Genomic DNA, 23,095 nt, shown 5'->3' on the forward strand with positions numbered 1-23,095 from the left:
TTCAGTTTGGTTAAATCCCGTAAAATCGAATTTTTTTTTTTTGTACTAACAAGTGCATCTTTGATGCAGTCATCGATTCTCCCGAGAGTTCACAATTACCACGAGCAAACATATAAAATTAATGGAATAATATGAATTGATTTTTGTTGAATGGAATGTGCAATCTATTAAGTTACGCAATGGGACGGTTATGCCCCACATTGAGTTGCAATGTAACACCGCCAGTCAAATTCCGATAAGATGCCCGATTTATGCGAAATACATCGAAGAAGAAATACCCCTATCCCTGTTTGTTCTCCCACAATGGCTGCAACGGATCCCGACCACGAGAACAAGAGTTTAGACATATATTATTTGCAAGACTTCACTTGTATCTCTTTTTTATTTACCGTTGTAGTTCCTTGTGCAAAGGAACCATAGTATGAGTCTTCCGAGTGCAAATGATTCTTTTATATCCAAGTAAAAAGTACTAAGCAAATGCTATTTATTTGGTGTAATATGACATGTATGTATAGTAGAGGATGAAAACTAAAACAAGAATCTTTTCACTGTAGTATCTCATTGCACTACAAGAAAAACGTTCATTGATAGCGCAAACCATCTGCTATCTTACGTTATTGATAGCGAAATCACAAATGCTGTGACATCGGCAGCTATGGTAGGTGTTTCCCCTACGATAGCATTATTTTGATATGCTATGATAGTTTTAGATACAATAGCTTTATTTAACTGCTGTTATTTATTTTAATATAGCAGCTGAAATTTTTGTTAAAAAGTAACGACAATTCAAATTTTGTGCTATAATAGGTTCTTCTACGTTAGCAATTTGTTCTTGCTGTTTAATTTGTTTTCGTAGCTTCATGTTTTGTGGTATAATATCTGATTTTCTACAATGACAGTGAAGAATTGCTATACTTAATTTAATTATGGCTTTTAATTTTGCTATTATATATATTTTCAGAGAGCTATATATTTTGATTCTATACCTGTTTTGCATAATATAAACATGAAAACATAAGTCTGAATATAAATTGTAACATAAGTCTGATTCCAATTCAAAAGTTAGAAAGTTATACAGAATCATTCAACATAACAAAAGTCTAAATCCAAAAGACATAACAAGTCTGATTCCAAAGTACATAACAGAAGCTGATTAGTCTAGTCTTAAACTAATTAAAACTACCTAATCTGGACCAAAGTTTCTTCATTCCCTGCAACAATCAACAAAGTCTCATATCAGTAGCAGATATAAAAGCAAAACACAAGCATCACAGTAATTACAAAACTTACCCCAGTTTCTTCATCTACTCAATAGATGACCAACTTATCCATTGGCCATGCAATAGATGAACCAAGTGAATCTCTCATATACTCGATTTCATCTGATGGCCTCCAAACTGCTGCATCATCTATCTTCACTACATCTACCCAAACTCTAGCTGCATTTGCCCCCAAGCGAACATGGTGTACCTTTTGGTCTGGGTCGATTGAATGCACACGTCCTTCACCAACCACCCGCCTCTTTCCACTAATATCCATTAACTTGCACTTCTGATTAGCCTTGATAACTTCAGCTCCAGTTTTACGCTGCCATATTACAATATAAACAGGTTTAATTCATGTATAATAATAACCAGAATCAGTAAGTAACAACATCTGCTAAATTTACCGGAGATCTTCGTAGAGGGGAGTGTGAAGCTAACTGACTTTTCTTTACAGGAGGCTTTGAACATGTTGCTGGAGACTTCTCAACAAGAGATTTTGAAACTGTGGCTGCGGATTTTGTTCCTTTGTTGTGGCTGCGGATTTTGATATCTCAACAGAAGACTTATAACCAGCTGCTGCATTTAGTGGACCTGATGATGGTGCTTTTCCTCCTGATGCTGCTGCCTTTTCTGTTGTTGTTTGATGAGTTGATGCAGAAGCCTGATGAAGTGGAGACTTCTGACATGTTGCATCTGCATGGTTTTCAAAGACAACTTTGTTGGCAGGCCAAGCTACAAAAGACTGTAAACAGTCCTCAAGGTACATGACATCAATCGTTGGCCTCCATATAAATGTCTCAGGTTGAATCACTGCATCCACAAATATTTTCACTGCTGCTGGTCCGAGAGAAAGCCCATTAACTAATGCATTGGCATCTTGTGTCTGCCAACGTCCTTCTGCAACAACAACATCATATGAAGACAAATCCAGTAGCTTGCACTTGTTCACAGAATTAGGTCTTGATCCCTGTCAAACACATTCAACCAGTGTTAACATATACTTTCTATGTATGAGTATGAGAATGAGTGATAAAGTTTACCAGGGTTGCAATGTCTTCTGGTTGGAGCTCCTCTTCTAGATTAACACACAAACTAGATGGCCAGGCCACCATATGTCCAACAGCTTTCTCAATGGTGCACATGTTAATCGCAGGTCTCAATGGTGCACATGTTAATCGCATACTCCATAACAGTGATGCATCACGTCTGCATCTTCCATTGGAGTCTTGTAGATGCTGTAGGTGCTCACTGTTAAAAGAAAAAGTGAAAAAGAAATAATCAGACATTTATCCTAAATATAATTAATGAATGAACTAGCAAAATGTGGAACTTACTCTACATAAGGCTCCACGACAGCCATATTCTGGATGACAGCCATGTGGGCTATTTTTTTCTCCATTTCAGTAAGATTAAGTGAGATGCCTGCAGAGATTGGACGCCCCTCAAGTATAGTGTTGTTTTCATACTCAGTGTTTCTATCTACACTTTCCTTAACATTGGTTGTCTTCTTCAAAAATTCACTACAAAACTGGATGCATTCTTCAGCTAGATAACACTCAGCAATACACCCTTCAGGTCTTGCAGTGTTCCTCACAAAATCCTTCAGAACTTTCATATACCTTTCAAACGGGTACATCCATCTGAAATGAACTGGTCCACCTAACCGAGCTTCTCTGCCTAAATGTACTGTCAAGTGCACCATGATATCAAAGAAACTTGGCGGAAGAATCTTTCAAACAAGCAAAGGGTTTCAACAATCTCAGCTTCCATTGCCAAAAGCTGCTCCATATCAATTACTCGCTGACACAAGTGATTGAAAAATGTGCATAAGCGCACAATTGCTACCCTAGGACCTTTAGGTAACAACCCTCTAAGTGCAATCGGAAGAAGTTGTTGCATTAACACGTGATAATCGTGTGATTTCAGACCTGTAACCTTACAGTCATCTAATGAGACGCCTCTTGATATGTTTGAACAGTACCCATCTGGGCCTTTGAAGTCAAATAGCCGCTTACAGAAAATCTTCTTCTCTGTCTTGGACAGAGACCAAAGTGCTGCGGGAAGATATGTTCTTTTTCCTTTGATTTTAGGGTGCAAATCCTTTCTAATACCAAGCTCCTCCAGATCTTTGCGAGCATTTAGACCATCTTTGGATTTCCCACAATGCAACAATGTCGATATAATACTCGCAGCCACATTTCTCTCCACATGCATGACATCTAAGTTATGTCTAACCGGGAGTTCCTATAACCAGAATGCAAAAAATAACAAAACTGTTACACAAAGTTTACTTGTTTAAATCCAAGACAATACTAGGATAACATGAAAAAAGGACACACCTGCCAATAAGATAGCTTGAAAAAGATTGACCTTTTCTTCCATCTTGATAACTCCTCCTCATCTACTGTTACCTCTTCCTCTTCATCCTCCTCTGACTCACTAGATAGATCATCACTATCAGAACTTGATCCAGTACATTCAACACGTTTTCTCTTACTTGCATGTTGTTTCAAGTTCCCAAAGCTATTTTTAAAGTTTTTCAGGTTTTGATAAATCTCCTGGCCACTTAATATTCTCCTCTTCCTCCCATGTTCAGCTTTTCCATCAAACCATGACTTCTTCCCTCTAAAACTATGTGTTGGGGGCAGACCCTTTCTATGGCACATAAAGACATGTTTTCTGCTGAATTTCAACCACATGCTATCTGTATTTTTTCCACATAAAGGACAACCCATTTTACCCTTTACTTTGCAGCCAGCAAGATTCCCGTACGCGGGAAAATCACTAATTGTCCAAAGCAGCATTGCCTTAAGAGTAAATGTTGACTTACTAAAAGCATCATAAGTCAACTCCCCATTATCCCACAGATGGCATAGATCCTCTATAAGTGGTTCCAAGTAGACGTCAATACTATTACCGGGCTGTTGTGGACCAGGAATCAACAATGTCAACATGATGTTCTCCTTCTTCATGCATAAGTCTGGAGGCAAATTGTAGTTTACTAGCAAAACGGGCCAGCAACTATACATGGTATTCTTCATGTTGAATGGATTAAATCCATCTGTGGAAAGTCCAAGCCTCAAGTTCCTTTCCTCGGCTGCAAATGAAGGGTATTTGGCATTCATCTGATCCCATGTTACTGAATCTACAGGGTGACGGAGTTTTCCATCGCTGCTTTTGTTGCTAAAATGCCACCTTAAATCTTTAGCCATTTCCTCAGACCTAAACATTCTCTTAAGGCGTGGGATTATCGGAAAGTACCGTAATACTTTCTATGGGACACCTTTCTTTACTTCACCAGTGTGCAAGTTAGTCTTCCATCTTGAAGCATTGCATTTAGGACAATTCTCAAGCTTTTTGTACTTTTTTCTGAATAGGCAGCAGTCATTAACGCAAGCATGAATCTTTTGATAACCCATATCAAAAGATTTCAAAAACTTCTTCACCTCATACAATGATGTGTGTAGCACACACCCCTCTGGTAACATCTCCGGCAATGTCTCTAGAAGATCATTGAAGCTCTTGTCAGACCATCCATTTTGTGTCTTAAGTCTAAACAAAGACACAATAGCTGACAGCTTGCTATGGTTCACACAACTTGGATATAAAGGAGTTTCAACATCTACAAGCTTTGCAAGAAACTCATCTTCTTTCTTGTCATCACCCTCTGCAATCTCAGCCAAGTCAAGCTTTTCTGCAAACTCTTCATCCAAATACTCAGCAGCTTGATATAACTCAAATACCTCGTCATTCCAGTGACTTAGTTTGCTTTCACTTTCAGCCACTGCATTCAATTCTCCATGATGATACCAGTCACACCGCATCTTATAAGCTTCATCCATTCCCCTTGTTACAAGATGATCAACAACTACACTACCTAGGTGGCGATCTATATTACGACAATCAATGCAAGGACATATAATCATATCGACGTCTCCCAAAGCTGCAGCCACAGCCCGTACAAACTTTGTAGCCCCTCTCTCATAAGCAGGATCAGCTCTTCATTGCAGAATAAAAGGGGAAAAAAAGAAGAAGTAAAGTCTCTGAAACCCCTACTGAAACCTAACCTATATAATTAAAGTCCTTACCTGCCAAGATGCACCCAATCCTTGTCCAACATTATATGTTGATACCGTAATATAAACCTTTAATACCATAAGCAATTAACTCAAAATATATTCAGACCAGTAAACAAATAACTCATACATATATAATATTCAATCAAAGCAATCTCAATAGTTCAATATCAGATTATATAAGTACACTAACTCAGTTATAGTAGCATATTTAAGACAAATTAAACTTAAAACAAAAAGCATGGTTATCAATCAAAAACCATATAAAAGAAACTAGAAACATGGTACTAACCTGTCCTCATATATAGTAACATAACCAACAAGACATCAACAGTAATGTACTAGATTAAGTGTTTTAAATCTCAATAATTTAATATCAGACAAGATAAGTGCAGTAACTCAACTTTAGTAGCATATTTAAAACAAATAAAACTGAAAACAAGAAACACTGTAATCAATCAAACTCATATGCTAGAAACAAGAAATACGGTACTAACCTGTCCTCATATATAGTAGCATACACAACAAGACATTCACAGTAATGTATTATAATCAAAAAAACATGGTAAACAATCAAACTCATGTAAGAGAAGATGGTACTAACCTGTCTTGTGATGATAAGAGCAAATGATAAGCTTCAAAGTCCCATTATTTCACTCAGCAAAACTTGCAAAACAAAATTATAGAGTGAGTATAAGGTTATGCAAGAAAGTGAATCACTGAAAGTTTGACTAAAAAAAATAACTTAATCGATCTAACAATAAAAACAAGATTCAGACAACAAACAAGGTAGAATACAAAAAAAAAATCTGAACTTTAAACCTGATAAATTAGCCAATCAAACGAAAGAGATAAACACAATCTCAGTAAGAAACAAAACTGGAAAAAGGACAAACACTAGAGTAAGAAGATGGGACCAAACACAGAAAAATAGTATGAGTTTAGTGAACATGCAATTTAATCCTGTTACTGGTCCCCGCAATTCACTGCTCAGTTCTTGTTTCTTTTTCAAAGTACTAAAAAATCAGATACAAGTTATGATGTCAGAAGAAACACAAGTTATGATGTCTGAAGAAACACAAGTGAACATGCCAGTTATGATGTTTGGTTTTGTTTAGGGTAAACACAAGTAAGGCGGAATCCAACATAGCAAAAACAGATTATTAAGGTATTGAATTAACAATTTCTATCTGACAATAACGAAAAGAAGATCTGAATTACATAGCACATATCCAAGTTTTTAAAGAAATTTTGTTCAAATACGCCTAAATCAAACCACAAAAACAATAATGTTATGAAATCGTTCTGAAATCGCAAATAACAGAGGCATGCAAAACAAGAATCGATTAGACTGACCTAGATTTGAGCTACCTATAACATCAGACTTGAGCTAGATTTGAGCTACCTAGAACATCAGACGTGAGCTAGATTTGAAAGAAACAGACCTAGAAAAAATCCGAAAAAGAAGAAAAAATCAATTGAATAAAGGACATGCCTTCGATTTGAGCTCAAATCCGACAGATCTAAGGCGGAATTAGTGCCGGCGTCAGGTTCAGTTTCACGGCGACCTTCAACGGCGGCGGCAGAGGGCTTAATCGGCAATTGGGAGAGTCAATTCGTCGGTCAAAGAGAGTTATGTCTGATAGAGTTCTGTCTTAGGGTTTTCGAGAAAGAGGGAAAACGCGTCTTTTGGCTTAAGTGTTTTTTGGGAATTCTGACTAAGTGTTTGGCGGAATTAGGGATTTTGGGTTCCCGCTCATTGAAGTTCTATCTTAGCGTTTATGAAATGCTATCATATAACAACCATAATTACATAACATCTTCAATAGCAGTTTGGTAAACCGTGCTATTACGGTATGCTATCAATGAGGACTTTTTTGTAGTGTTGAGACCATGAGATATTCCAATATTGCTTCAGTTTCACTCACTCTCTCTACCCATTTTGCTTTTACCAAATTGTGATCCCAGTGGATAATTGGAGAGAGAAAGATAAAAAGAAAAAAGTTGGAACCAAGTCTTCTCAAGATACCCTCTAGGCTAGTAAAAAGTAAGTTTTTAAGGACAAAAGAGATTGAAAAAAGAAGAACCATTATGGGTCCATTTAGAAGAAGTAGAAAAGAAAAAGTGAAGAGACAAAAGAACTAATAATGAACTGCACTTGAGTACCCATTATGTTTTTTCCCATATGCAACCACTAAGACTACTCTCTTTGGTTTGAGTTATTAGTATGAACTAACTAGCTCCGTGATTGTAGGTGTGTTTAAGGATAAGATAATTGAATGTTGTTAGTACACTCATAACATGAATTAGGACAGTTTGGTTAGGCTCTTACATAGTTGCATATGACATTATCAATTGAACTGTGCTCAAAACTTTGATGATCTATGTTTCTTAGGACTTGACCACAATTCTCACTCACTGCAAATTGTTGTAATTGTTTTGTTTATGGTTTTTTTTTGGGGTCAAGGTAAGGAACAATTAGACTGAGGAAAAGAAAAAGGCAATGGATGGTGGTGGTGGTTATTGAAATGGCCAAACAGGTGAAAAGAAAGGTAACTTTCAAAAGTTGCTTTCTTTTTTTTCTTGTCACTGTTTCTTTCTCTCTCTTTTGGACACATCTCTTTCTTATATCCACACCATTCTTCAGAAAGCAGAGCAACAGAAAAAAAAAAAACTTGGCTAGTTTTTCTCCCTAAGGTTTTTTTCTGCAAACATGTCTGAAGTTGCCTTGTCATCTCAAGAAGAGAGTACTCCAAGTAGGAAGAAGATTGGTTTATCTTCTCTTCTTCTCTCTGATTTTCATCTCTTTTGCTCATTTATCTTCTCTCACCCTTTCTATTTTTCTTACTTGCTCTTCTTCTCACCTTACATCTTCAAGATTCTCTCTTTTCTTTCACCACTCTTTGTCACCACCACACTCTTGATTCTCGCTTTACTCAGTACTTTGCATGTTCACGAGACTTGTCTTGACTCTGAATCACTAGAAACACAACCAAGCTTCCTTTTCTCCTTTTGTAGTAAGCTTGGTAGTGTCTTGGAACACAAGTTTGATATCAACGATGAGGGTTTTAAGTCATTGGAAGACCTGGAAGCGTATAAGATGGTCGTTGAGGCGTGTTCGATACAATGTGCGTCCGATAATGAGATATGTTCCGATGAATTGACGTTTGTTGACAAATTCTGTAGCCATGAGAGCACGGTGTCGGAAGCTTTGACCGATGAGACCCGTGAGGAGCAAGTTGAGATCCAACCGTTGAAGCTTGAGGATGTGATTGTTTTGGAGAAAGAAGAAGAAACCAAGAAATGTGAAAAGGAAGAAGAAGAGGAACAAAAAGTCAAGCCAGAAAGTGACGTTGTCCTCGATAATGAAGAAGAGCCGACAAAAGAAGAATCCAAAGCTCAAAAAGTTGACCTTGTCGGAGATTTTAATAATGAAAGTTATGATCTCCCAAAACTGAGCAAGTTTCTCGGAGAAGGTAAAAGAAATGAAGCAACTAAGAAGGAAGAAGAAGATAATGTTTCTCTCCAAAGCTTTGGATCAATGAGAAAAGAGAAAGAATGGAGGAGGACATTAGCTTGCAAGCTATTCGAAGAAAGACACAATGCTGACGTTGGACAAGGCATGGATCAGCTGTGGGAGACATACGAGACACAAACAGAGAAGAAGCATCAAACTGAAGAAGAGAAGAAGAAGCTCAAGAAGAAGACAAAGTCGATGTTGAAGACAAAGAGTATAGAGAAGGAAGTAATAGTGGAGGAGGAAGATCATGATGATGGGATTGATCATCAACAACTTTGTTGTTTACAGGCTTTGAAGTTCTCAACAGGGAAGATGCATTTGGGAATTGCGAGGCCGAACCTTCTAAAGCTATCTAAGGCTTTCAAAGGCATTGGAAGGTTTTACAATGCTAACAAACATTCCAAGAAAGCTTGAAAAGGAGATGAATAATAAACTTTGTATTAATTTCGATCTATAAAAATATATAAGTGACTAGAGATAGTTATGCTTTTGTAAGTTTCCATAGTTTTGGGCAAATTCTATGCACAAGTTAAAGGGAAAATGAAACTAATTAATAAAAGGGAAATTACGTCTAATGACATTAAAAAGTCCACTAATTATTCTAATGGCTTAGTGAACCAACTCTTTACTAGAAATGCTTTAAAAAGTAGACCCACCATTAGGTTAGCTAATTACAAAAACTGCCATTTTGAATTAAAAATTTATGAAAATGAAACAATTTATATCTCTTAATAAATGTCCGACAGAGATTTGTTATTTGTAATCGTATTTATTGTGGCGAAGGTGGATTTTGAGAAGGGCGGCGAAAACTCTCCGACGAAAACAAAAACGGCGAAGGTATGGAATGTTAGGGTTTGTTAGCATTTAAATGTCTATGGGTTAGTTGTATTTGGCTAAAGAAGTGAAATTCCCGTTTCATTGTAGTGAAATCGAAGTCGCGTAAAGTAATTGACTGTGACGGAGAAACGGCGAAAGAGGTACTGTCAGTTTAAATCTCGTATTTCCGGCGACCCTTAAGGTTTTATATCTTCGATTTGTTCATAGATTGATATATCTAGAAAAGTTGTTTGTTTATGAGATTGGTTTTGCAAAATCGAAGGTGATAGAAGGTTCAGGGAAGGTATTTGAAGAGAAGAATTGCGCTGATTAGTAGGTTTAGGAAAAATATTTCAAATGAATGGATGGTGTACTGATTTTGTTAGGTATATGAAGTGATATGGGTTTTATATGGCGGGTGTTTGTAAAATTATACACTTTAAACAGTATAGTGACAGCTACTTCTAATGATAGAGTTATGTAAGTTTGAAAGCTAATAGTGACAGAGAAATATTATGATAAATGTGCAGATAAATGTGCAGAAAGAGTTAGATATATGTGGTGTAAACAGAGTAATGAAGTACTAAATGTGGTATGTATTTTCTTGTCATGTGTTATTTGCAGATGGAGTCTAGTTCAAGTATTCCAAAGAGTAATTATCCTCCACGACTGTATAGAGAAGGGAAATCTCCTATACAGACAAGAAGCATGCACCACAACTGCACTGTGAGTAGTATTGCAATAATGAAGGATTTCATTGGAGATAGCATATGCAGAGATTCGTGACAATAGTCAATTAGGTGTGTTACTGAAGTTGGCTGATAGTGAGTACGTTTGGTGTTCTAAGACAGTGCATCACTTTCTGAGTAATCAGTTGGCGATAGAAAGTGGGTATGAGATTTGGAGTTTGATAGAAGGATATCCTCTCAGGTTTTCACTCTATGAATTTCTGATATTACCGGCCTAAACTGTGATGCAATAGATGAAAAAGATAAAGTGGATGTTGATCACAGCGAATTTTGGGCAGAGTTAGAAGTAGATGCAAGTAAGGGACCAAACTGGAAAGAGCTGAATGCGGCGCTAAAAAAATGTAGGGGTTGGAGCTATGAGAAGCGAAAAATGCTTGGGATGTTGTTTGTGTTGAATGTTGGTATATTGGGGAAATCAAGGTCTAGTAGGATTCCATTGGAGTATGCTAAAAGGGTATTTGATTCAGAGGCTTTTGAGAGGTATCTATGGGGACGAGTTGGTTTTAAGAGCTTAATAAAGTCAATCAAAGTGGTTTCTTATGAGAATGGATCCTATGTAGTGCATGGTTGTGTTCATGCTTTGTTGATTTGGGCATTTGAAAGTGTATCTGCTTTGGGGCAGAAGTATGGTAATCCAATTGAGGGAGATAATGTGCCTCTTCTAAGCTGGAAAGGGGGTCGTCCAAGATGTTGTATTGGTGACTTCTTAGCGACGGAAAAGAAGTTACATAAGAAGGTAAAAACCTTAATGCCTATGGTTTTTGACTTCTATTACATGTTTATGTAAATAATCTTGAGTTGTAATACATGTTTCTGTGACTTGATTTGTATTTGAATGTGCAACATATGGTTATGCAATCTGAGGAAGACCTTTATCCAAATTGGCCTGACGAGAAAGCTGTCTACGGTGAAGGGGAAGGTGCTTGGGAATTGTTGGACAACTTGATGCATGATATCATGTTAGGACGTGTAGATGGAAAGTTTTGGGAAGAGGTTCCTGGGAAGAAAAAAGGAAAGAGGAAAGCGGTAGTTGAGGAGACGCAAGATGACTTTGTTGACCCACCGCCAAAGAAGCAGAAGCAACAAAGTGAAAAGAGATCAAAAGGAGGTGATTCAGTATCTGGTGGAGGGTCAGTTGGTGAAGTTTTGAATATGATGACTGCATTGGTTGGTAAAATGGATACAATGCAGTCCAAAATCGATGGTAGATTTGATGGTCTTACAGAGACAGTGGGAGGTATAGAGAAAAAGGTTACAGATCTTGAGAAGGAAGTTCGGATGCTGAAGACAAGCCGTAATGAGAAAAAAGGTGATGAAGAAGGTTCAGTGAACAAGGTATGAAATTGTTAATTAGTGTTTGGCAATGATGAATATAGTTCATCTATATTTCATAGTTTTCATATTGAAAAATGATTTTTTATGGTATAGACAACTTCTTAGTTGGTGGGGGAACACAATTTGAATACTGTGGGAAGTATTTGAAGATGTATTTCATTGTTGTTAGTGTTTTGTTTTTTTTTAAATCTACTATACCATATAATGCAGTGGGAAGATCGAATTTTAAAAAAAATTTATGTTGGGAACCTTAAATTTATTTGTTTAATGTTGTGGACCTTTTAGGTTAACAACAAGCTAGAAACACATTTGATGTTATGTATACAACACTGTTTTTCTGATCCTTATTACAAGCATGTATATTATTTTACCGATGTCTTACAAGATAAATTTTTTTGTAGTCATGGTCTGTACAGATGAAGGAAACATCTCAAGAAGGGTTTCCAATTTCTTGCGTCGTACGGAAACCAAGCCATGTTTCTAAGGCTAAAGCAGGATTTAATACAAGCCTTAGACAAGATGATCTTTTTCAGTCAAAGTATGTTAACGCTAGTGTTAAGGAGCCGTTTTCTGCTGCGGCAACAAACTCTAAATCTGGTTTGCAGAAATCCGTGACACCGAAATCAACTAGGCCTCACAGTTCTGTCAAGAAGAAAGGCATAAAAACAGAACCTATTGACCCTCTTGACTCCGTCAGTCCGTTTGTAAGACCAAGACTACTCCTGGGGTGGATATTGCAGAACTGTCTGAAGGTTCTGATTCAAGTGAGAATAAACGGAACAAGGCTTTAAATGGAGCACTCGATGACTTGCTTCGACTATGTAAGAAGGACGACTTTGTATCCCGGGTTCCTAGGCAGAAAAACCTTGCTTCAACACAAGTTCACCCATTCATCGGAAGTTCATTGGTTAAGCGTATACTGCGGGGTAAGACGCTGTCCCCTACAGTTTACGATCCGTTTGAAAAGGCGACACAATTGTCGGTGGATATGCTAGTGGCCTTCATTCGACATGATCTGTAAGTAAAGCTTTTATTTTAAAACATTTGGTTTGTTAAATCTCTGTCATTGATAGGCTTTACTGTTTACATTTACTATAGGGATAACCCATTAGAGACAAGCAACGGTGCAGCTAACTTCTATTTGAGGATAATGACACCTAAAGAGAAATAGCCTGTAGGAGATGAGTGCTACGGATGGCTGAAAGATGCGGTATGTTCAATTGGGCCTACTATAATTGAGGATTTTATTTGAATACGAGGACAGAGTAATTAACACATACCATATATCAAAACTGTAGCATTTATGCCCTGCAATGCAATTGCTCCGGAAGCGGTCTATGCAACCAGTTACTCTGTTCATCACTGATAGGCTTGCCTTCTTAGATTCATGGTTTGTCAATCAATGGGCTCATGATTACAAGAAGTGGGATAGTGATAAGAAGTGGCTTTTTCCGGAAGAGTATTTCAAGGTCTATTCTGGCCTATCTCCCTCATTTGGAATTACTAACAAAAAATGGGTAGAAGATGTAGATTTTGTATACTTAGCTCATAACATCAACAACAACCACTGGATTGCTCTTGAAGTGGACTTACAAAGGCGCCGGATAAAAGCATATGACAACATCTTGAATGCTTACACCGACGAAGAAGTGTATGAGTCATGTAAGCCATACACACGAATGATTCCTGCTTTGTTGCAGACTATGGCTCCACCAGGTAAAAAAAAAACATTAGGCGTAGCCGCATTCTCTTTCTACAGGGTGAAATCTGCCCCTCAAAACATACAAGAAGGGGATTGTGGCATTTACTCTTTTAAATACATAGAGTGTTTAGCTCTAGGACTCACTTTTGAGGGATTAAGTGATGCTGCAATGCCATGGCTCCACATGAAGCTTGCTAGTACAAATGTAATTTCTTACAAAAACATGTGAAGAAGTACTGAAACAGAAAACATGTTATGAATTACATGTCGTTCGATTATGACCAGCTAAATGACATTTCGAGCAAACGTGAACTTTCCTTGGTCGGCTTCGATCAATAGCTATCTCCATTTGCCCTTTTATTCTTGTAATATTCGGCCTGCCAGGTGGGATCCTAACGAATGGAGGCTTACAGACTGTCGAACCGATTCTCTGTGGGATAGGTGATGAACCATCCTTTGGCATTATGGAGATTGCATAACCGCTCCGAAGAAAATCTGTCAAGTAGTTTTTGTCGTTGAGTGTAATCCTAGAAACTTTAGCATGCTCTGCCGCGCCTGGGACTCAATTGAAAAAAGTGGTATTTCTTCCGCGAAGACTAACTAACGGGGCGCACTCAATTTCTACCTTCCCCGAGCTTACCACCACCCGTGGTACAATATAATGAAAACAGAGTAATGACCAAGGGAATTTTCTATTAACCAACGGGAGATCCTCCTTTTCTCGCGCAGCAATAGCATGAACGCATGCTATTTTCTCTAAATCGAACATCATACATGAACACCTTTTCGCAGTCAAATTCACCACGTTTGTCGACACTCCATTGGTCACTTCATATTGATGCCTATCGATCTCTTGTACAGCCAGATACTTTGCCTTAATAATACGGTCCTATAAAGAGAAAAGTATATTGTTAGTGAGTGCAACGTATTACCAGTATATAGATCCAAATCACAAGTTACTTACATGTAAATGTTTTTCTAAACCTTTTGTTAGGGTTGTTGTCATCAACATCGCTTCTTTCCTCCTTTTAGCATACCAACGTGTCAGCATCAACCTCACTTCATCAAGTAGCATCACGATTGGGTACTTTCTGGCACCAGTCAAGAATTTATTTAGAGACTCTGCAATGTTGCTAGTTGTGAAGTTGTACCTATCGCCCGGAAAGTGTATCCGACTCCAGAAACGCACGTCAGCTCTAACCAAATAGCTATGCAAATCGGGATTCGTATCTTTAATCTGATTGAAGTACACGTTAAAATCTACGAGACGGTAAGCACTTGCAGCTTTTTTAACTAGTCCATATGTCTCACTACCGCGGGTATACACGCCCTATTGCTTTACCTATTGATTTATGTCTATCTGATATAATAGACAGGCTTTCGTCATCAGGAATAACACAACTAAGTAGTCTAAAGAACCATTCCCACGACACATCGTTCTCCGTGTCAACTACCGCATATGCTAAGGGGAAAATATTGAAATTCCCATCTTGTGTTGTGGCAAGTAGAAGCGTACCTAGATATGGCCCTTTCAGAAATGTTCCATCCACAACTACAACTTTTCTCATAAACTGAAATCCATGAATGCTTGCGCCAAATGCAATGAAGACAAACTTAAATCTATCTTCTTCGTCAATTGCAAGTCTAGTTAGAGTTCCTGGATTTGCTTTCCTTATCAAGTATAAGTATGAAGGAAGATCTTCATATCCATTTTCTGAAGTTCCTCTCACCAAAGTCCGGGCAAATAAGAGTGTAAGATGTGCCTTCCAATAGTCAACCTATAAAGAGTTAATATTTTCTTAACATCAATCCTCCAAAAGTGAATGATATTGATCTATGTTTTTTCATTATCTAACATACCTTTATTCCATATCTTAGGTTAAGTGCTTCTGCCACATGACATGGCAATACGGATTCACCAACACCACCAACAAATTCCTTGTAAAGTTGTCCTAGTATTGCAGGAGTCGCTTGCCTAGCACGTGCCGACCGTTCTGTGACTGAACATGTATGGGTACGATTGTATATGCGAATATTAAAAACACATGAATCTCCTATGGGTGAAGCTCGTACTCTCCAACTGCAGCCGGGTACCCAACAATTAACAGTATACAAGTCTGGCCTCGATCTATCAACATCGAAGTCGAACTTTTGGATTACACTAAGAATCTTCAATCTTTCCTCTAGTGCATCCTTGGACTCATACCGTTGCCAACAGCTAGATCCACACCACACATTTCCAATTTCAGATAAGACTTCGCATTCCAATAATTACCTGATGATAAAGAGAATTTTTTATTTCTTTTGCAATTCCTCTGAGATTCCTTCATTTTTGCCTCACTCTTCACTTCATCTCTATCAGCTACATCTTCCTCCTCTTCCTCGTCTCGTGAATGCAATCCATAGTATTCATCTCCTGAGCTCGCTCCGTCTTCATCATCACAATAATCAAATCTGGGAAATTCATCATCATCTTCCAAATCTTCTTCGCGAATTGTTTCAGAAATGATTGATTCAACCTCCTCTGCTTCATCCACGGAATGTTCTGTTGAGCCAAACTTTCGATTGAACATATCTCCTACAGGTTTTTTCCCCTCCCTCTTCCGGTTGTAGTACTCCTCGTCTTCAATAACTATTTCCTCCTTCACTTCCCTACTCTCCTCACATTTGCCCTTTCTTGTACTGTCTTTCTTTTCTCGACAGTTACCACCACCAATTATTTCGACACATAGCCTCACCGATTCTTTTGAACACTGTCGGAGATACGCCTCGAATTGACGGCCATTCGTTACAAACATAGGTGGCGTACCTGCAAAACTTTTGGACTTCATAGGTAACATATAACTGAGCTTGATTGACTCAGTCTTTGAATCGAAACCAAAATCTTCATACACCATGTCATTAAATGCTTCAAAAATACTATCAACACTAGCAGGTAAAATCCTACTTCCTCTTTCTTCATCAATGCCAAAATCCCATCTTGATTTCTGAAATTGCCAGCTACCGCGTCGATGTGCTCAGATTCGGAACCACCGACAAAGTGTTTAACCTACAAACAACGAAGAAGATGCGTGTCCATTGAAATTGTAATTACAGTTGCAGTGGAAGGGTTTTTTTGGAATTCCAATTTTAACGCTGTGACAGATTTAACATCATACATAACTCTATCAAAATAAATCTATCACGTCTATATAACAAAACATTTTTAAAGGATTGCGGTTTTACAGGTTTTAAGTCTACCCCCACATTGTCTCGTTAACTCTGTCACCAATCAGTCGTAATACCACAACTCTATCGTCACACACATAAAGTATACCACCACTTATCTGACACACTGTGACACGCTAGTAATTAATTTCTTGGATAAGTCTGTCAATTATATAATAAATCTATCGTAAAAAATTACTCTACTTTAACTACTCACAGACTTTGTTTCAATTTTCAAACTCTACTACATTTCTCTGTCTTTTCTTAACAACTCTATCATAACCTTTGTTATTACATATTACTCTGTCACCACTATATACAACTCTACCATTTTACATATTACTCTGTCACCACTATATACAACTCTACCAAATAACTCAACCAAAACTACATAAATCTATCACTCTACTTCAATCTACTGTGTCTTAAACATAGATTTATCAAATATATCTGACAAATCTGTCATTATTTATTAAAACTACCATACAAATCTGTCACCTCCATAAATCTGTCGCCACTTCCAAATTATCCTCCCTTTTTCCCGCTTCTTACTTTTTCCCATCTCCCGCCTTTTTCATGGCATTTCTGTAAATTATTGTAATTACTTCTAATGGCATTTCTGTTATTTTTTTCTCGCCTAACACATTTATGAGGGCAAGATTGCCTTTTAAAAAAGATATTACTGTAGCTTCAAAACCATGCCATTTTAGTTTTTTTCCCTCTTCACTAAGCCTTTTGAGTAACTCTCCCTTAATAAAATGTATGATTAAAGGCTAAGGTTTTGCAATATGTGTTTGGCTTTGATCTTAACTAGCTTTCCTAGCACTATCCATTTTGGGACGGAATACCGTTCCATCCTGTATCCGTCGGGAATTATTCGTCCCATAAGGCCATCATTCCTGTCTAAATATTTACATGTTCGAAAAATGTTTATTTTAGTCGAACATGAAAGAGATTCGGATGAGATACCCGTATTTCCCATTTGGATATTAATTCTTACAAATATGAAAATTATCTAGGTGCTCTTTATATATCTCAAAACTTCTCTCAATTTTTTCAAAATGTTCGAATTTCTCGAAATATCCGTCCCAAAGTGGACCTTTACGGTTCCGAAGTCGACCCCATACAAAAATTGGTGAGATTTTGAGAATTGAATTTTGCTATCCGAATTTTTATCCGTTACTCGAAATTTTCCTCACCGTATTTTATCAAAAAGAGTTCAAAGATTGTTTTTCAATCATTATCTAAATCATACGTTCTCATCATGTACCCGCTATTTTCCGTTCCGAGACCTAACATGGACATGCCTAGATATTATATCCTTTGGTCTTATCTCTGTCTTCTAATGATCTAATCCCACAATAATATTTTTGTTAAATTGTAAATTTGTATGGTCTTAGATTTCATTACCATTCATTTTATTAAATAAAATATTGTAACCATTTATATACAATAATCTATGGTTACATAGTTTAAACCGTTGTTTGAAAAATCGCCAGGCGCTAGTCGGGCGTTTGGTATGGGTCTAGCGATTAATCGCAAAATCGGATTAAAATCGGAGATAAATCGGGGACTAGTTTTAGGGTTATTTTAATATTTTTAAAATATATCAATCTAATATTGTTTTCAAAATTGCAGTAAACACATAAAAATATATTTTTGAGACAATTGTTTTTATGATTTTTAGTAAAATATCTATGATTTTTATTAAAATTTGAACATAAGTTATTGTAAAACATCACAAACTCCCAATTCAAATGTATGAATAACAAAAAATAAAAGTTTTTTAATATCTACATATACATTTTTATAATACTTTTTTGCTTTAATTCTTTTGGATCCGGGTTTGACCCGGGTTTTAGTCTATTCGGATCTTGGATTAGCAATTTAAGGGATGTTGTCTTAATTTCAAACTAATAAATGAAGTCATGTTGTCTTAATATCTTTCATAATAATGACCCTAATAAATAGCCGATTTTAATGGAAAATCGTTTTCATATTTATGCTCATAATAAATGTCCAGATTTTAACAATATATACATATATTATGAAATTATAAAGAAAAAAACGTATTTATTTTTTTAACAGTATATATATATATATATATATATTATGTTAATAAATTTTTTTAATATTCTAATAATAAGCTATGTCATTTTTCTTTTACAATAACAGATTAAATATAGACAATTGCCCATTTAAATTGCAATAAATTTAAATCAAAATAACAATCTACATATACATTTTTATAGAGTTTTTTTGCATTAATTCATTTGGATCCGGGTTTTATCCGGGTTTAACTCTATCCGGATCTTGGATAAGGAATTTTAGGAATGTTGTCTTAATTTCAAACTGATAAATGAAGCCATGTTGTCTTTAATTCATCTACTTATTCCGTTTAATGTTTCTTTAATTACAAAGAAGTTACCTATTTTAATGGTAAATAATCTTTCATATTAATGACCCTAATAAATAGCCAATTTTAATGGAAAATCGTTTTTCATATTTATGCTCATAATAAATGTCCAGATTTTAACAATAAATATATTATGAAATTATAAAGAAAAATGTATTTATTTTTAACAGTATATATATATATATATATATATTATGTTAATATATATATATATATATATTATGTTAATAAATTTGTGTAAATTCTTCAATAATAAGCTACGTCATTTTTCTTTTACAATAACAGATTAAATATAGGCAATTCCCCATTTAAATTGTAATAAATTTAAAATCAAAATAACAATTAATATATACATTCATAAGGAAATCATAATAAAATATGTTTATTTGAAGATTATATATCCTAATCTTCACATAATCCGTAATTATGTTTTTGATATATTTGAATATCTAATATTAAATTTCTAAAGGATTCTCAAAATATTTTTATAATAAATATTGTTTTTACGAATAATATTTTGTTTTGTTATAAAAAGTAATATTTGTTATTTTTCTAAATTATTTTTGTAATTAAATTAAATTACAGAAATATTAATAATAATTTGTCTACACCATCAAATGAAAATAGTTAGTTATATAATCTTTTATTTAATATTACGTAATATATATATATATATATATTTTGGTAATATTTTATGATGTGGGTGAAAAAATTATTTTCATATTTATGTAAACAAAACAATAAAATCTAAATTAGTTTAAAATTTGAGATACTATAATCCCAAAAATAAAACTAATTGGAAACTAATCGCAACAATCATTCTACATAAATGGCATATTCTTTACAACATTACTAAATCGCATTTACTGCATTATTCGTTTCCAATTATGATTACAAATCTTTGATTAATTTAATGGTATTAAACTCATATCTACATATACATTTTTACAGGTTTTTTTTGCTTTTAATCATTTGGATCTGGGTTTTACCCGGTTTAAACCTATTCGGATCTAGAATAAGAGATTTAAGGAATATTGTAATAAAAACGACATTTAAGACTAAATTAAACATACAATTCGTTTTAATCTTATTTCCTTAACTACTTCCCACATTAATTGGTTCAATTCCTTTTTATCAATAGTAGCATTTAATATTTTTCGTTTATGAATCTTGCAAAAATCTCTGCTTAGTCCACGATTAGTTTCTAAAATAAAATCTCCGAGATATTTGATAGCATTTAATTAATACCAAATTATCATTTAATTCTACATATCTCTAACCAAAAAAACGTCATTAATATAGATAATTACACATATATTTATGTTTCCTTATTCCTTAACTTCTTCCCATATTAATAGGCTATATTACTCTTTATCTCGAGATGATTTTCGAATATTTATGCCATCTTAACTAATTACATCCATACCATATATCATCTATATTCTCTTTATATTATGCAATAAAATATTTTTAAAACATAATTATGGCTAATTAAATTCTTTCCATTATATGGTTCTCTTCTCTAATTGAATCCATAATTCCCGCCCAAGAAAATCTCAACGATGATACCATAATTATATACTTTTCGATATTTTTCTTAACATTTGATTTTAAGAAACAAAGTTATGACTCTAATTATTTTTTTAATTCGGTTTAATGTGATTTTCTAAACTAATTACCACATTAGTCGGCTATATTCCTTTTAAATGGTTGCTTAGCTTTTTTTTAAGATTCTCTGCAAAACCAAATCATTTACAATCTTTTTCAAATAAATTTTGTTATATAACGATTTCCTAATCTTTCCTTAAACATATCCTAAACTTTCGTTGTATATAATATCTTTGATTTTCTACTTTCTCTCCAAGATATTATCAAACTACCTTAACAATAAACTTAGATGCCTACCTACCCTATAAATACCACACTTTTACTCGACTAGAAGACTCATCAAACAAATACCTCTTCTTACCCATTCCAATCTTTATTTGTTATATGAACTTTCATTTTTCTGATTCATGAATTTAATAAACATTTGATGTCTTGCACAGATAATCCTATACAAGATGAGCAACCCATTGATGATTGCCATTATCAAGAGCATATGCTTTAAATTTACGTCAGATTCTTTCATATGGTTAGTTTTTTTTATTCACCCTATTTTTTCTAGGTAAATCTTCATGTTTAATGATAATCTTAATATATATATATATATATATATATATATAAGATAACTACAGTTTGATAGCATTGATTTTTAAAAAACTTAAAAGAAAAAATAAAAAACGAAAATACAAACTATAAAAAAGTCTAACTTTATTAAACGTTTTAATTATTTATAATATTATAACTTTTATGAAGTTTCAAATATTATAAATATTTGAATTTTATAAGAATTTATAAGTAGTTTAAACATTATAAATATTTATAAAAGATATTAATACGAGACGGTATACTACGGGTGAAATCCTAGATATAACAATCAAAATACAATTATGAAGTTTGAGTCGTATTAAAACTTTTATGAAGTTTCAAATATTAGAAATATTTGAACTTTATAAAAAAATTTACAAAAATGATGTTTAATTTCACGGGACGGGGTTATATAGTGGGACGGATTTAGATCGATATTAATACGGGATGGTATATTACAGGTGAAATCCTAGAATTAGCGATCAAAATACAATTATACAATCTTAAACACTAAATAAAACAAATACAACTTAAATTTTGATTTTTTAGTTATAAAATATTGACATGCGGTTTACCATATATCTATAGATCATTCTAAAAAAATCATTTTTTTATTTAGGGAAAATATAGACCCGCGGTGTACCGCGGGTTAATATCTAGTTTGCAATATAAAAATAGTCGGGATATGTAATATTAGACAGAGAGTAATTGTATTAGGCAGGAAGTAATCGGATTAGGCAGAAAGTAATCGAGTAACTTATTTCTATAATGAGGTAGATATAGTGAATCTAGCGAGTAGTCATCAATGAGGTAGATACTGTGAGTCTAGCGATTAAACGGAGAGTAATAGGAGGTAGGCGGAAATTTTTAGAACATGGTTTAAACTTTAAATTCGGTAAGGGAAATATCTAAAAGTAATATAATCGTTCTTGTTCCCATTATGCTACGTACTTAACAGATCGAAATCTCAGATCTGATATAAAAACACTACTTTGCCTACTTGGCAATTTTTACTACAAAATTTAATAGAAAGTCAAAAATATGATTGTTACACTTAAATTAACATTAAAAAAAAGTTGAAAAAATGGTTACCGACACATTTGATAGTTTGGCCGCGTAAGATTAGTGAGACGGGAGAGATTCCATTAATAGCTCTATAATTGAAAATTGAATGTAACTGTGAGATTCAAGTTGCAAAGTGTTCTCTCCCAATGGCTAATCACCACCGACTTTTACGCGGCGGCGGATCTCCGGCGATTAACGGTGTCAAAATCAGACTCACAGCTTTCGCTTCCACTATCGCACTCTTCCTCTTCACTCTCTCCTTCTTCTTCGTTTCAGATTCTAACGATTCACCTGATCTTCTTCTTCCCGTAAGTTCTCTCTATCAGATCTCTCCGATCAAATCGTATTCAAAGCTGGCGAAGATTTGTGTTTAATTTTTTCGAATTTTTTTGTGGAATTTTAGGGTGTAGAGTACTCTAATGGAGTCGGATCTAGAAGATCCATGTTGGATATTAAATCGGATCCGCTTAAGCCACGGTTGATTCAGATCTTAGAACAAAGCTTATGACCATCGGTCATTAGCATTCGCTTATGCTTCTTACGCGAGGAAGCTTAAGTTAGAGAATTCGAAACTCGTTAGGATCTTCGCTGATCTTTCGAGGAATTACACGGATCTGATTAATAAACCGACGTATCGAGCTTCGTATGATTCTGATGGAGGTTCGATAGACGAATCTGTGCTTCGGCAATTTGAGAAAGAAGTTAAGGAACGGATTAAAATGACTCGTCAAGTGATTGCGAAGCTAAAGAGTCT

General features: G+C 35.1%; 4 protein-coding genes and 2 long non-coding RNA genes across 6 annotated transcripts; 5 read left to right on the top strand and 1 right to left on the bottom strand.

Annotated features, from left to right (window-relative positions):
• Window positions 1-1,060: 1,060 nt before the first annotated feature.
• Window positions 1,061-2,415, bottom strand: LOC110229718. The gene is made up of 4 exons (XM_021030453.1): window positions 2,306-2,415; window positions 1,670-2,232; window positions 1,291-1,587; window positions 1,061-1,211 (listed from the first exon to the last, which is right to left on the bottom strand). Exons 1-2 carry the CDS (start codon window positions 2,405-2,407, stop codon window positions 1,714-1,716), a joined length of 621 nt encoding a protein of 206 aa, XP_020886112.1. The 5' UTR covers window positions 2,408-2,415; the 3' UTR covers window positions 1,061-1,211; window positions 1,291-1,587; window positions 1,670-1,713.
• A 5,562-nt stretch (window positions 2,416-7,977) lies between these two features.
• LOC9321749 (FK506-binding protein 5) lies at window positions 7,978-9,356 on the top strand. Its single transcript, XM_002883528.2, has one exon. It carries the CDS (start codon window positions 8,055-8,057, stop codon window positions 9,273-9,275), a length of 1,221 nt encoding a protein of 406 aa, XP_002883574.1. The 5' UTR covers window positions 7,978-8,054; the 3' UTR covers window positions 9,276-9,356.
• Window positions 9,357-9,518: 162 nt separating this feature from the next.
• LOC110230352 lies at window positions 9,519-10,456 on the top strand. The gene is made up of 3 exons (XR_002333453.1): window positions 9,519-9,698; window positions 9,786-9,838; window positions 10,302-10,456. It is a non-coding gene; the product is annotated as an uncharacterized LOC110230352 (long non-coding RNA).
• A 1,246-nt stretch (window positions 10,457-11,702) lies between these two features.
• Window positions 11,703-12,131, top strand: LOC110229763. Its single transcript, XR_002333161.1, has 2 exons — window positions 11,703-11,761; window positions 11,855-12,131. It is a non-coding gene; the product is annotated as an uncharacterized LOC110229763 (long non-coding RNA).
• A 46-nt stretch (window positions 12,132-12,177) lies between these two features.
• LOC110230082 lies at window positions 12,178-12,932 on the top strand. The gene is made up of 3 exons (XM_021032070.1): window positions 12,178-12,372; window positions 12,459-12,778; window positions 12,860-12,932. The coding sequence occupies exons 1-3, from the start codon at window positions 12,178-12,180 to the stop codon at window positions 12,930-12,932; spliced, it is 588 nt and encodes a 195-aa protein (XP_020887729.1).
• Window positions 12,933-22,372: 9,440 nt separating this feature from the next.
• LOC9319642 (galacturonosyltransferase 8) lies at window positions 22,373-22,849 on the top strand. The gene is made up of 2 exons (XM_002883529.2): window positions 22,373-22,649; window positions 22,745-22,849. The coding sequence occupies exons 1-2, from the start codon at window positions 22,488-22,490 to the stop codon at window positions 22,847-22,849; spliced, it is 267 nt and encodes an 88-aa protein (XP_002883575.1). The 5' UTR covers window positions 22,373-22,487.
• Window positions 22,850-23,095: the final 246 nt, after the last annotated feature.

Source organism: Arabidopsis lyrata, assembly GCF_000004255.2.
Source record: "Arabidopsis lyrata subsp. lyrata unplaced genomic scaffold ARALYscaffold_3, whole genome shotgun sequence".
NCBI classification, from domain to species: Eukaryota; Viridiplantae; Streptophyta; class Magnoliopsida; order Brassicales; family Brassicaceae; genus Arabidopsis; species Arabidopsis lyrata.